Source organism: Solea solea, chromosome 13 (assembly GCF_958295425.1).
Source record: "Solea solea chromosome 13, fSolSol10.1, whole genome shotgun sequence".
Lineage (NCBI taxonomy): Eukaryota > Metazoa > Chordata > Actinopteri > Pleuronectiformes > Soleidae > Solea > Solea solea.
Window position 1 is genome coordinate 8,481,492 of NC_081146.1, and position 13,717 is coordinate 8,495,208.

General features: G+C 38.7%; 3 protein-coding genes across 4 annotated transcripts; 1 reads left to right on the forward strand and 2 right to left on the reverse strand.

Moving 5' to 3' along the window:
• Window positions 1-1,066: 1,066 nt before the first annotated feature.
• them4 (thioesterase superfamily member 4) lies at window positions 1,067-5,904 on the reverse strand. 2 transcript variants are annotated; one of them, XM_058648061.1, is made up of 7 exons: window positions 5,764-5,904; window positions 5,583-5,672; window positions 2,420-2,609; window positions 2,104-2,266; window positions 1,828-1,938; window positions 1,542-1,666; window positions 1,067-1,426 (listed from the first exon to the last, which is right to left on the reverse strand). In XM_058648061.1, exons 2-7 carry the CDS (start codon window positions 5,586-5,588, stop codon window positions 1,386-1,388), a joined length of 636 nt encoding a protein of 211 aa, XP_058504044.1. In that variant the 5' UTR covers window positions 5,589-5,672; window positions 5,764-5,904; the 3' UTR covers window positions 1,067-1,385. The 2 variants fall into 2 exon arrangements, with proteins under 2 accessions (XP_058504044.1, XP_058504043.1); XM_058648060.1 differs by having other exon boundaries at window positions 5,583-5,904.
• A 977-nt stretch (window positions 5,905-6,881) lies between these two features.
• si:dkey-87o1.2 (uncharacterized protein LOC796684 homolog) lies at window positions 6,882-9,078 on the reverse strand. Its single transcript, XM_058647927.1, has 4 exons — window positions 8,641-9,078; window positions 8,156-8,210; window positions 7,579-7,693; window positions 6,882-7,464 (listed from the first exon to the last, which is right to left on the reverse strand). Exons 1-4 carry the CDS (start codon window positions 8,935-8,937, stop codon window positions 7,431-7,433), a joined length of 501 nt encoding a protein of 166 aa, XP_058503910.1. The 5' UTR covers window positions 8,938-9,078; the 3' UTR covers window positions 6,882-7,430.
• Window positions 9,079-10,623: 1,545 nt separating this feature from the next.
• zgc:174935 (uncharacterized protein LOC796019 homolog) lies at window positions 10,624-13,017 on the forward strand. The gene is made up of 4 exons (XM_058647884.1): window positions 10,624-11,084; window positions 11,877-11,931; window positions 12,018-12,135; window positions 12,270-13,017. The coding sequence occupies exons 1-4, from the start codon at window positions 10,791-10,793 to the stop codon at window positions 12,580-12,582; spliced, it is 780 nt and encodes a 259-aa protein (XP_058503867.1). The 5' UTR covers window positions 10,624-10,790; the 3' UTR covers window positions 12,583-13,017.
• The last annotated feature ends 700 nt before the right edge of the window (window positions 13,018-13,717 follow it).

A 13,717-nucleotide genomic window follows, 5' to 3' on the forward strand; every position in this document is an offset into this window, starting at 1 on the left:
ATTAGCTTTACTGTGCTATGTACACAAACACACTTTGCTCTGTTATTCTTGTTTTCTATTGTTATTGTGTGCAGTTTGCCACATTTCTCCCAAGGGAGATAAAATAAAATGGCCTGGACCATCACAAGTAATGCTGCATGTTGCATAGATTTTAGTGTATGTATAAAAAAAATGACTGTCTTGTAAAAGATACTTTAATCTTACTGATATCCCCCAAATTGTCGTCACTCTCCTCTCGGGTAAATTAAAGTTATGCAGGTTTATTTGTTCTGATTTTTGTTTTTGAAAGTCAGTGCATGTTGCTCTTAACAGGCTAATATCTAAAGAAAACTTGGTGCCACAGTGGTCAGAAGTTGTTACAAGTGGTTTTAACTGAAAGTTGGAAACAACTGTGAGGGAAGGGTGGTGTGGGGAGATGTGGGTAGGTGTGGGGGCTGCTGCTGTTCATTTGTCTCATTTGACCTGCATCCGTCTTCTTTGAGGTGAAAGTGTGAGGGGCCCCCAAAAGACCCTCAGGCTTCTACACTAACAATCCCTTACACTAAAACCACACTTCAGACCAAACTACTGAGAAGTCAAGTTAAATATAGTTAATTGCAGGCAGCTTCTTTTTTTTTTGGTAACCAATAGTTTACTCATAATAATAGTTTACTTAGCAACAGCCCACTGCCAGTAAACAAAACATACACAACTGTAACATCTGTCACATTATTTACAGCAATTATTTACAGCATTAGATTTACAGTTTGATAGAATCCAGCAGTATATTTACAATATTTGATTATTACCTCACATTATTACCTTACATCCAATAGTGAAGTGGTGAAAGTTTTTCCACTTTTAGGTGAGGTGTGAACCTTTGTTTGTACAGTTTCCCACGTACGTATACACCATTAAAGTTTATTCACCTGCTTAAATATCAATAAAAGTGGAAAGTAGGTTCCATAATACTTTTTTACTTAAAAAAAAAAATAAATTACATAATACTCATGCAATGTTTATATTGAGCGACAAACTATTTAATTTGTTGACATATACAGTAAATAAACACACATTATTTATGCAATGTCTTTAGGTCGAGTTTTATTTAAATAAACAAAATATTACTGCACAATACATGATGATGATGATGATGTCACAAGTAACGTTTCAAGTTGTAATAAAATACTGTTTATATTTGCTTCGGTAACATATATTAGCTATGTTAGTAGAAACTACAGGTAGTTCATTAAATAGTTTGTAATCTAGTATGTGATTACAATAAAATAATCTGAATGGCCACTGCTCTCCACACATTGTTTCAGTCACACACTCACACTCACGACTCACAACTCAGCTGCTGGCAGGCCTCGGGCTGCTGTTAGAAGGGTGAGTTTGTGTCATTGTCACTTTAATAGGTGGCCGATACTGATTGACAGGAACAATGCTGCAGAACACAAAACAAAAAATATCAAGATAGGTACGATTCAGCAGGTGGAAAAAGCAGACCGGTGAACTGAAATGTCTCCTCAGACGAGTCACGCGTGTGTAAAGCGTTTTACCTGTTGCTTCTGTGTGCAGTTTGGAGCCGTCAGAGCTGGTCACTTTACAGGAAGTATGTATTTTCCTGCCTTCCTTCGTATCCAGAGAGGATTCGATCAAAACTGTGCTTCCAAGCAGGATGGGACTGAGCACAAAACAGTTGTTTATTAGGGCAAGTCAGCCGATGAGTGTGAAGGTGAGTTTGTGTGAATGCTCTACTTTCTGTTGTATCACTATCTCCAGAACTCAGCACATTAATCTGATGTAGTTTTTTTTCGATAAACCTAAAGTATATTCTTCTTGTACCTGCGGTAGTTGATGTTGAGGTTGGCAGTCATAACAGGCACAGCAATTAGAGAGGCGTGAACTCCTGTCACAGTATCTATCATGGTGGCTATCGCCCCCCCGTGGACATGCCTGGAAACACACAAAACACACACTCAATATTTTTTAGACCACAAATCCAAAATTCTAAATGTGTAATTGCTGTGTAGTTTTTGAATAAAATAGAATCAAAACTGCTTGATTAATATACAGAAATAACAAGCACAATCATGTACAACATAAACATAGTTATCTCACCCTGGAAACCCCTCCAGAAGGTGTCCAGCCTGGAAAATACACACACACTTTTTCTCCTCCTTGTTAGAAAACAGGACATACTCAAATCCTGCCCCTGGGTCTCTAATGTGGCGGGTAAAAAAACGAGCTTTAGACTGGATTATCTTACTAAGATATGCTCCACCTGATGGAAAGACAAACAGGTTAACACTCAATGTGTAAATTTAAAAATGTAATATTTTTAGTGCAGAGTAAATGTGTTCAAAATCCAATACAGCATCAAAATCCTCCCAACTGCAAAACCATCATATGTTCATCACTGAGTCTGCACTTTTACCTGTTGCATACTTGAGTGAGCGATTATAACTGGGCAGTCTCCTCCAAAGACCTCTTTGTTTCTGTCCTCCTTGCGTCTCCACCTCACACTGGCCATTGTAATGTTCATACAGCCGCAGCATTTCTGAGCCCCAAGAGGAATTAGGCAGACTGACGTCGCGGCGCTTAGGGAACAGGACTGACGGCAGTGCCTACCCAACAGGAAATGCATGACAGTTAGTTCCTAGTCTGACAGGAAACATGGACAACACACAGATAGACCCCAAGTGGAGCTCGAGGACCTGTCCTTTTTGTCCTTCGACCAGGAAACAGGCTCTTTTGAAAGACACAGCTGTCATAAATTATGTTTGTGTTTGTTTGTGTAACACAAAAACGTATGTGTTAATTTTAGTGTTATTTATTTAATTCATTACATTTGCTTCTGTGATTGTGAATATGGGAGTGTGTTTTCTAATTGGGTTTAAGATGATGCCCAATCAAGCAGCAGCAAGAGAGAATAAGTTAGCTTAACTTTTGTAAGAATCTTATACTGCTCGTTATGCAGTAATATTTTTGGTCCTGTTGGCTTATTCCCTCTCCAGTTACAGTATATTATTTTGAACGTTTGTTGTTGTGCATTTTGTTTTTCTTTCGTTTATCTCATGACGTGATTATGTGCTCATCGATTTTGTTCAATGTTTTGATAGTTGGATTGAGATGCACAAAGTGACAAAAGTGTAACCACAATAAATCCATCAGTGATGGAAGAACTATGATGTTGTATATTTACTGGAGGGAGTAATAGACATTTGGTATTTGTTTCTTTATCTCAATGTATCTTTTTTTTGTGGCCCACAGCATCATGGTTCAATAAAAAGTGTGTAAAAAATGTATTTGCAAAAACTGCGGTTTTGTAACAACTGCATGAGCGTATGGTTATTGAAATAAATTAATATGTGGGTAAGTGCAATATTTGCCATTGTAACCTTTTATTTTCATTTAATAAATATGATGGGGTGCCCTTTTTGTCGATGTCAAAGATGTCAAATAAAGAACCGTTACAAAAACTACTATGGATAAAAAATTTTAAGAAAAGGTTTTGAGAATTTTAATCATGATAACTCACAAGACTCTAGAATGACAGGAAAGATAAAGGCTCTAGTGTTGTAGCGTTATCAAGTCAGTCACATGTCTGACTTGATAACGTCAGACATTCTTGTCACCATGTAACCATGTCACCATGTGGTTTTATACACGTCACAATAAAACCACATATCATCACATCCCTGCTCTTAAATATTAATCAATTAAAATGAAACAGTCAAAAATTCATTCTTTCATAAGAAATTTGATTAATTAATCAACTTACATGGGAACTAAAACCACATTTGTTTATCTAAGCGTGCTTACAAGTAATATCTCAATATTTTACTAAAATACAGTTAAAATGATTTAAATGATTATTAAATTATATCTGCTGTATTAACTGAATTTCTTTGGCTTGTTCATATTAACATTAAGAGCTGCAACAATAAATGACTAAAGGTTCTCTGATTTTCCAGCATCTTAACTGTGAATATAATATTTTCTGCTTCCTTTTCTCCATATAACTAAATAATTAAAACTTAATAATTTTAGTTTGTGCACAAAACAAAACATTTGAGAATATCATTATTTAACGGTTTTGGATATCACCCATGTACATTTTTCAACATTGTCTCTCATTTTATGGACCAAATAAATTACTAAATTCATCAAGAGAATAATCATTAGATGCAGACCTACAAGTGTAAGAAACAAGATAATCGTCTATAAATATGGTGAGATTAAGCCTAAACATTAATAATGAAGGTTAAAATGTCTATTTGATTCTATTAGATGTGCTTTATTAGATAGAAGCTCACATAAAAATGTGGCTCAAAGTAACAGCCGAACATACAGATATCACAAACACGCCAAAAGATCTGTGCATATGACTAATGACTAAATTAGTAGGTGGAAATAGCTGTTACCTCCTTGACCTCTATGCTAGCGCCCCCTACAGCTATTGTTTCTTCGATGCTGATTGATTTTGCACAATGAATAGACCTAATATCGACATCTGCTACTGCTGAAACATATATTATGTTAATTTCACTACAGAATAGACTAAATATCGGTATCAGTTATCGGCCCAAGCACTCTTGATATATCAGCAAAAAGTCCAGTTCTAGAGCTGTGACGTTCACAAATGAGTCGAATCTGTTGTAAGGCTCTTTTAAATGAAAGATGAGAACTGAGCCGCAGTTGCAAACTGTTCATTTGTGTAACCTTTTTTTTTTATATATGCAAATTGTCCACGCTGCCCAAGTGACATCTTCTATTTCAACAAAACCCTGCCTGCCACATTGCTTATTTATTATTCTTATTAAAAACACACTGTATATACATATATATATATATATAGTGTGTTTTTTGTGTTCTTGAGTGGACACAGTTTTAGTATTGTTATTTATATTTGCATTGATGTTTAATTGTAGTAACTAGAGCTGAAACAATTAATTGATGAATCGATTATTAATCAATTACTAAATTAATCGACAACTATTTTGATAATCGATTAATCGGTTTGAAGCTCCTTTCATGGTTAAAGCAAGATTTACGATCTTTTAAGCTTCTTATATGTGAATATTTTCAAAGTATATAATTTCTTTACTCTGGATAACAAAGAAATCATTAAAAGTTAATCATTTTGGTTTGTAGACAAAACAAGACGTTTGAGAACATCGTCATTTCCAGGTTTGACAAACACAATCAACATTTTTTAAGATTTTCTGACATTTTATGGACCAAACGATTAATCGATTAATCGAGAAAATAATAAGTTATTTAGGTGAGGGAAAAGCCAAAAGAGTGATCTCACTGTCAAAGCGTGGGAATATGGCGCCACCTAATGGAATGTTTAAAATATGTATTATTATCATTTCAGAATAACTTGGGAGGGATGTGTAACTTTGAATCACTCTGATCAAATGTTAACTTATAATTACAACCTATTGCGGTAGAAGATGGATGAATGGCTTCTAAAATATATATATCATATATTATATATCATTAAATATAAGAACGAGCCAGTCTTTTAAACGCCCCCCCCCCCCTTCAAACAGCCACAATTCCCTGCTCTATCCAGTAGCGTGCATACTCACCACCATGGCCCTGGATAAAACACAGGCAGGCGGATGACAGAGCCGAGTCCTCCTGACTGCTGACTGCAGAGCTGTGAGCCTGTGGAAAGCCTTCAGTAACAAACACACAGCCATGTGTGCTCTGCTTCAATGATAGCAGCTCTGTACTGACGTTTACTGACGTGTATGTGTCATTACTTACAGGGCACCTTCATGTATCGATATATAGTCTAGAAGCTGCTAGTTAGCTGCGACAATGATATTTAAAGTCTGGTGTATATATATTATAACCTTTCATCCGTCATCCAGACCAGTAGCCGGTCAACTGTAGCTTCATGTACTGTCAACTTCCGGCTTCAGATCACGTGCCACGCAACTCGTCTTGTGATTGGCTGAGGCCCTTTTTCTTCTTCTTTGAGGTTTTATGGCGGTTTTTTAAGCAATTGTGCTGTACTGCCACCTACCGGGTCAGACAATTGGCAGATAAAAAACTGACTCAGTGCCTTTGTAGATCCACTGTGATCTGTACACATGTGTAACTACATAATATTGTTGAAGTTGAATTGAAATATATCTTTAGAAATTGCAGGTTGTTCATGTTTTGTAAAAAAGATACTTCATTGAATGTAAAACAAGGGGGAAAATGTGCACTCCTTGTTGTTTATAGATTATTATGCCATTATTTAACTGTTCCGGCCCACTTGAGATCAACTTGCACTGCAAAACTGTTGCTGACTCTAGACTGTTCCATAATTTAATCCCCGGGATTGAAACACACATTTTTCACATTTTTTCTGACACAATGCATGTTTAACTTTAGTTTCCATCACTTTATGATGGAATCAAATACTGAAATTTAAAAGCTTGTATTTTTAAGAAGAGTTTGTGTGGTCTCTATACCCTATTATTTATTAATCTGATGGCAATTTCCTGCATTGTGCTGTATATATTGGTTGTATCACTTCCAGTTAAAATGGTATAGCCTGTTTTTGTCATGCTCCCAAAATCCCTGTCAAATGCTCTGTTAGATGTTATGGCCTTATTTTAAGCTTGATTGTCCCAATTCATAAAGACATTTTCCCCATTAAAAAGACTTCCATGAATGAGATGTTGGGAGACACATGCACAGACAAAGAAATATAAGACATACTGCCACATGGACACAAGCAGTAGACAGAGAAACAGGTCATTCAAGTCTATGTTACATGTTTGCACACTGGTATCCTGGTTCGGTTTACTGATGGTAACCTAAGGCCCTGCATACAGACAGACACACAAACAGACAGACATACTTCAAGTCAGAAGTAAACACCAGAAAGCTTCAGTCAGATGAGATTTTATTGTATATTAAATCAGATACAGGCTTATGTTTATCTGCATGTCAGGAACCATTTATTCTGACTGAATGTTCCAGTCAGGTCACCCTTTTCCTCGTGCCTCATGACATTTGAGCTTTGATATTTCCATGAAGCATATTGTTAATAAATACACCAGAGATTGAACTAAAAATCATTTAATTCTCTAGTTGCTACTAGTCAGGTCTTATCAGGTGACATGGTAAACATACAGCTCAAGTGCTACACAATGTTGTTTAATCAGTTGAATGAGTGGATCCTATTTATATGCAACCTTTAAATTAGTGTGACAAAGAGACAAAATATGATCTTGTAGACCAACACACATCACATTGAATGATATAAAAAAAAAAGTATTTCCCCACTACCACATTGTAATTTTGGCATGTAAAATCTTTTTGTATATTAAAACCTTTTTCCAAGATTATCAAACCGATCTTCCAAAATGTGTTCTTCTATACCAGGAAATCTTTTAAAAACAGGTTCACAGTCAGTGTCTGTTTTTGAGCCGACTTTATTTTGGAGCTTCAACATTTCCACACAGCTTCCTGCAAAAATCAAGAGGAAAAAGTTAATTACATTAGCAACATGCTGGACAAGAGGGTCACCTGTTTCTTATGTGGTACACACTCTCAATTACAAGAATGGAAGTAGGTGCTTACCGTCCTTCTTCGCTGTCATTCACAAAGACACAAAGAGCTGTATCTCTATCCATTATCTGTTTTTTCAAGCCCTGAATTTCCTCCTGGGACTTCTTTTTAGCCTCTTCATGATCAGCTGAAGGAACAGCCATGCATAACAGAGAGAAGCAAATGTTACTCGGGGGAGTTTGCAAATATTTGAAAACAGCATGAAATAAAAACTAAATGCAGATTTGGCCTGTGTAAAATGCAAAAATGTCATGTGCTTATGTTGCTTTTGCTGAGATCAAGGACAAACTCCACAGCTCAGCAACTGAAATGTAGTCACATCTAGTTTTACGGGTTTCTCTTTGAACTGATACAACTGCATTCTGCAAGAGGCATGTGTGTGTATATAGTGAAAGGGCAAAAGAATCACAGCAGTTCCAATGCATTACTTGTGTTAAACAGCCCTCAGGACACATGGAGACATTTGATAATTTGTCTTATTCTCATCTGGATCAGTTTTGGATTGGTCAATATTAAAAAAGAAAAAGACACACTTTCAATCAAGTATCTGCCAAGAGCTGCTACCAACAGACAAAAGGGCTTCCCTTACCTTTGACTTTACTAATGGATTCTGTCACTTCTGTCTTCTTCTTCTCAGCATTTGCCTAGATGGGGACAGGTCAAATTATTCAATATATATATATATATATATATATATATATAGATAGATAGATAGATAGATAGATAGATAGATAGATATAGATATATATATAGAGAGAGAGAGAAAGACATATACATACACACATACACACACACACACACACATATTAGTTATCAGTGTATGTTTAGTATGTACAGAGTTATCAGAGGCAAGCACACACCTGTGTGTGTAGAGTACTGGAGTACTGGAATATAAAGATTCATTTCATCTTGAGAATTTATTCTGGTATAAACACTGACCTTCAGAGGCCTAACTGGACAAGGCCTGGTCCTAATGAGGCAGAAGCTCATTTTTTAGGCTCTGTTTTTTAGGTTAAAGTTGTGATACAGGTGTGAACTGTGGCATTTATAGTTAAGGAAAAGGAGTGCCTTTACCTTCTCCGTGTTACACGTCTGCAGACTTTGCTCGAGCTCATTTGTTGCCTTGTCAGTGTCGACCTTCTTCTTCCTGAGCTCGTCAATCTTTTGGTTGGCGTTCCACAGCGACGACTTGTTCTCCTCGATTCTCTTCTTGGACAGAGCGATGGCCTCCTCTTTCCTCTTCACCTCCACCGTGTTTTGCAGCATACGGGTTTTCATTTGGCGCAGGGCCATCTCCTGTCGCAGGGCCTGGTAGATCATGACGACCATGACAGCCACGCTCAGGCCGACGACAACACCCGCCAGCTTCATGTTGGACGAAACAGGGACAGACTGGATCAGCTGGTGACGATCACCTGTGGGTCATTCCGTGTCTCCTCTCCGCGCGCCTCTCCTCCACTTCCTCCACTTCCTCCACTCAGCGCGACTGAGAGTCCTGTTTGTTACCTGTTCTACCTGCTCAACAAGCTGGGCGTGTTCGTGCACCTGTGTGCTCTCTCTCGCTCTCTCTCTCTCTCATTCACGCACCTGCAAAAACACCTTGTATGTATTTACATCCTAACCATATTGCCATGATAGACTCAACATGATAAACTGAGCTGTATCTGAAGCTGCCTCACTGTAAGATTGAGTCAACAGATAACGCATTTGTTCACTAATGTGAACTAAAACCATGTTAATGTTTGATTTTCTGTCTGTTTCCTGATTACTGATTTCTACGGATTACTCAGCACACACACGCACACACACAGCACCACAGTCACAGGTGACACTGACATACACCAGCTGAATGAATGTAGGCTGGAACACACTTCACCATTAGACAATGGACGAGTTTAACGTTTCAAAAGGTAAAAACCCCTTGTGTTTAATGGACAGAAGTGCCAGATGAGTATGGAGGACCAAATGGGACAAAATTAAATAAATAAATACACCATTAAATCATTCATTAAATGTGTCATGAAATAATGAAATATGTCATTAAATAATGAAATGTGTCTTTAGTTAAATGTATTTAATGACACATTTAATTATTTAATGACACATTTAATGAATGATTTAATGGTGTATTTATTTATTTAATTGTGTCCCTTTTGGTCCTCCATAGATGAGTAGTGCCAGATGTGAAATGATTTCACAATGTGGGGTATCAGTGTGCTTTATCATTTCTACTCTATTATCACAGCACCTTTTAGGTCTACTTCGTTTATTTTTTAGAAGATAGATACAGAAATTATGCTGTCTTTTTTTAGAAATCAAAAAAACATTTTCTTGCCATTCCAGTCATTTTTATTTCAAGAAAGAAAGAAGTAAACACCTTGCATTTCTCTCCAATACTGTAACGTTCAATGAACTGTGAAATGTGCAACATTCATCATTTGGGAAAGGCCTCAAAAACGTCTTTTGAGCTTGGATGGGTCTACTACAATTTGATGCATTTTTTAAAAACTTGCAAAAAGCCAAGTTGGACTCCAAATCCAAAATGGCCCCACTTCCTGTTGCGTCAAGGTCAGGGTCCCACTGGGATTTTTGCTGTCTGGGGCCAAACAATGCTCCCACCAAATTTCGTGAAATTTAATTTCATCTACTCCATAAGCATTTGACCTGACGGGCGCTACTGAGCCATTTTGGATATTTTATCAAATGTTTCGCCAGTTCTGACTTGCGCCAATTTTTGTCAGTTTTCACGCACGTTGAGGGGGTCAAATTAGAGATTCTGTGGAGAGAAAAATAATAAGAATACTTAGAATAAGTTAACAATAGGTCTTGTACCATCGTGTGCGTGCTCGAGCCCTAATAATAACATTTTGCATTTCAATAGGGTTCTATGCACCTTATGCTCGAACCGTAATTATTAGTGCTGGTTTAAATGTTAGAGGTAGGGACAGGAGGGGACACCTGGGGACAGGTTGACTTTGGAGACCGTACCAGAATCAGGGGCGTGTCCGTGCGCAGACGCTGCGCAGCTCAGGCCTATGAATGATTTGAACAGGAGCGCAGGTGAGACGTCCTCCATCTCCGATTGACTCACACTGGAGTGTAACCAGGGAGACTTGCGCGTGACGACCTGCTGCTGCTGCTGCTGCTGACTCTCAGTCCCGCGTGGAAGTCAGATAAGTAGCGCTGTGACACCTGGAGAGAAGAATCCCAGCCATCCATCCAAAATGAAAGTGGATATGTTGTTACCCGTGTCAACAATCGTCAGTGTTGCGTTATTCGCCTACATGAAATCAGGTCTAAAGGACCGGGAAAAAGAGGAGAGACGCCTCAGGTTCCAGGACATTAAGCTGCGAGTGACGTTCGACGTGCTCCAAGAGTACCAGAAGGACAGCTCCGTCATCCAGGAGCAGCTGAATCGAGCCAAGGAACAGTACAATCCCCAGGAGGAAGAGCTGAAAAATCTCCAGATGAAGCAGCGGCAGACGAAGGACAATCTGGAGATCTGTCAGTCGAGCAAGGTAGGAAGGAAATTACACCTTGGGTTTGATTCAGTTCGCAGACGTATGTCACCTGCGCAAAGTCTTCAACAAAACGCACGTAAGAGGAACCAGCGCATATAGACATGCGGTGATATGAGAAAATCCAAAAACAAAAAACAAAACAAAACAAAACAAATTTTAATTTTAATTTTAATTTTAATTTTATAATCCAGTTCTGTCTTTGTTTGTGTTGTTTTTTGTGTGTAGCGTGTTGTTGGACGTTACCTAACCAAACTACTAAGTGCAGATGGTACAAGAAGATCAGGTTAGAAGATCAGATTAAACAGCAAAAATAGACCACCCGTCTATTTTCCTACAAACGTGATTTATAAACCACTTTGTTTGGTGTTTAAATGTAGTAATATGATCTACTGCCACTGTATTGTGTTCAGGACATTTCCTGGCATTTACCTAATGGGGGTGGCTTCCTTCTTCAAGCTCATATTCTAACTACATGCCATACCTAAACCTAAACGTGTATGTCAGGCTAAATTCAGAAAGTATGTGTGCAAACAGGATTTGCAAGGTGATTACATACAACATACTCCTTTAAAGATGTATTACAGAAAGGGGAGTGAAATCATGCTGTGCAGCCAGACAAGGGAAGAAACGTGACATGAGGAAGGTGACTTGTACCAAAAACATTGTCGTGTGATCGATTTAATCTCAATGGCTGACCTAGAAGGCGGAAAGAAGTGAGCAGCTGTGGGATGTTAGATTTTACTGATAAGCTCGGGTATGTGTTGCTGAGCTTCTCTTTTCCACTTCCAGAAAGAGGCACTGGATGCCCTAGCGATTGCAGAGACAGAATTCACTGACGTAAAAGGTAAGTGACTGCATTATGTGGTGGGTGATTGCACGGTTGAGTCTTTGTCCAAAATCTCAAATTTTACTGTCATATGATCAATGCAGCGTTGCTTGATAAGGAGGTGGCTGATTGGAACACGGAGGAAGAGCCACTGAAACAGCAGCTACAGGCACGGAGTCCAGTGTGTGACCACGTGAAGGAAGAATCAAAAGAAGCAGCAAGGTATGCTACTACTGTGCGTGTGTGTGTGTGTGTGTGTGTGCGCGTGCGTGCGTGTGTGTAATGTCCACAGTCACACTTCCATAATCATTTCTATGCATCAACTACATCTTTTCTTGTTAAACTGTCTCTTAAAGCAAGTGGTGTAACATGAAGCAAAATGAGGAGGCCCCCAAGCCAGAGGAGCCTAAACAGGAGGCCCCCAAGCCAGAGGAGCCTAAACAGGAGGCCCCCAAGCCAGAGGAGCCCAAGGCAGAGGAGCCCAAGGAGCCCAAGGCAGAGGCCCCCAAGCCAGAGGAGCCTAAACAGGAGGCCCCCAAGCCAGAGGAGCCAAAGGCAGAGGCCCCCAACCCAGAGGAGCCTAAACAGGAGGCCCCCAAGCCAGAGGAGCCAAAGGCAGAGGCCCCCAAGCCAGAGGAGCCAAAGGAGGAGGCCCCTAAGAAAAGATGAGGAAATACACTACACCTCTGCAACACTGAATCTGTAAAAAAAACAAAGCTTTGGTTACATAGTAACCAGATACTCTCTGACGTTTTACTGGGACAATGCAATATTACCTTTCACTGTGGTTGTTAGTTATGTAGAAGTTAGAAAAAAATGAAGCTGCATTTTGGAAAAGGAAAAGGGATTCCTGAGAAACGGCAAAGTGAGTAATGTCGAAACTCACCATACAAATGAGGAATGTGATGTGAGTGGATCTGCAGGTTTTCACAAACTTACCGTCTTCCTGGGCTTTGTGTTGTCTGTCGACTGGTTGTCCACGTGCTCGACAGCCTCAGTGTCTGTCTTCTCAGAAAAGAAGTTTGAATTTTAAACAAATAAGAGAAATTAACTGAGAGCTTGTGTGTTTACACTGTCTTGTAGAATAAAAACATTTTCCACTAATTCTCATTGATTATCATTGTTCTTCTTACAATACATCAACTGTGGTATATGGTGTTATAAAAACAAGTCACAATGTCCCTTACCATCAATTCTGTATTCAACAACTGAAGTTAAATTACAGTGTCAGTTGTTCTACTAACACATACAGGTTTAAACTTCATAATGTAGATATAGGTGGATTGGCAACTCCAGTGGTTGATGAACTGTTTACTCATGCCCTAACGTGTATTTGTTACAAAGATACTGCACATTAAACATTAAAAAAATGTCAGTTAATTTAACGTTTACTTCCAATCCGATTACATTGAGGTCATTGGATTTGCAGTATAAGCACAATTAAGATGTGTATTTATGTTTCTCTATTTGTTCTGGGCTAAAGAGCAACACTATGCTCACATGAATGACTTGTGAGTGTAGCACAAGGATATAGTGGGCACTGAGCCAGAGCAATGTGTCATTATATCATTACAGGGTAAAAGATCAGTGAAGAAGATAATCCTTTATTGGACCCACAATGGGGACATTTGGCCCTGGAGTTTGCTGTGAGTTGCGTTGGATGAATGTGTTTGAACTCTTGTTGTACGAAGACCCAAGTTCACGGCCCAGTCAGAACTAGGGCCTTTTTGCATGGAGTTTGCATGTTCTCTGTGTGTGTTTTGCATGTTCTGTGTGTGTGTGTGTGTGTGTAAAACTGACACTC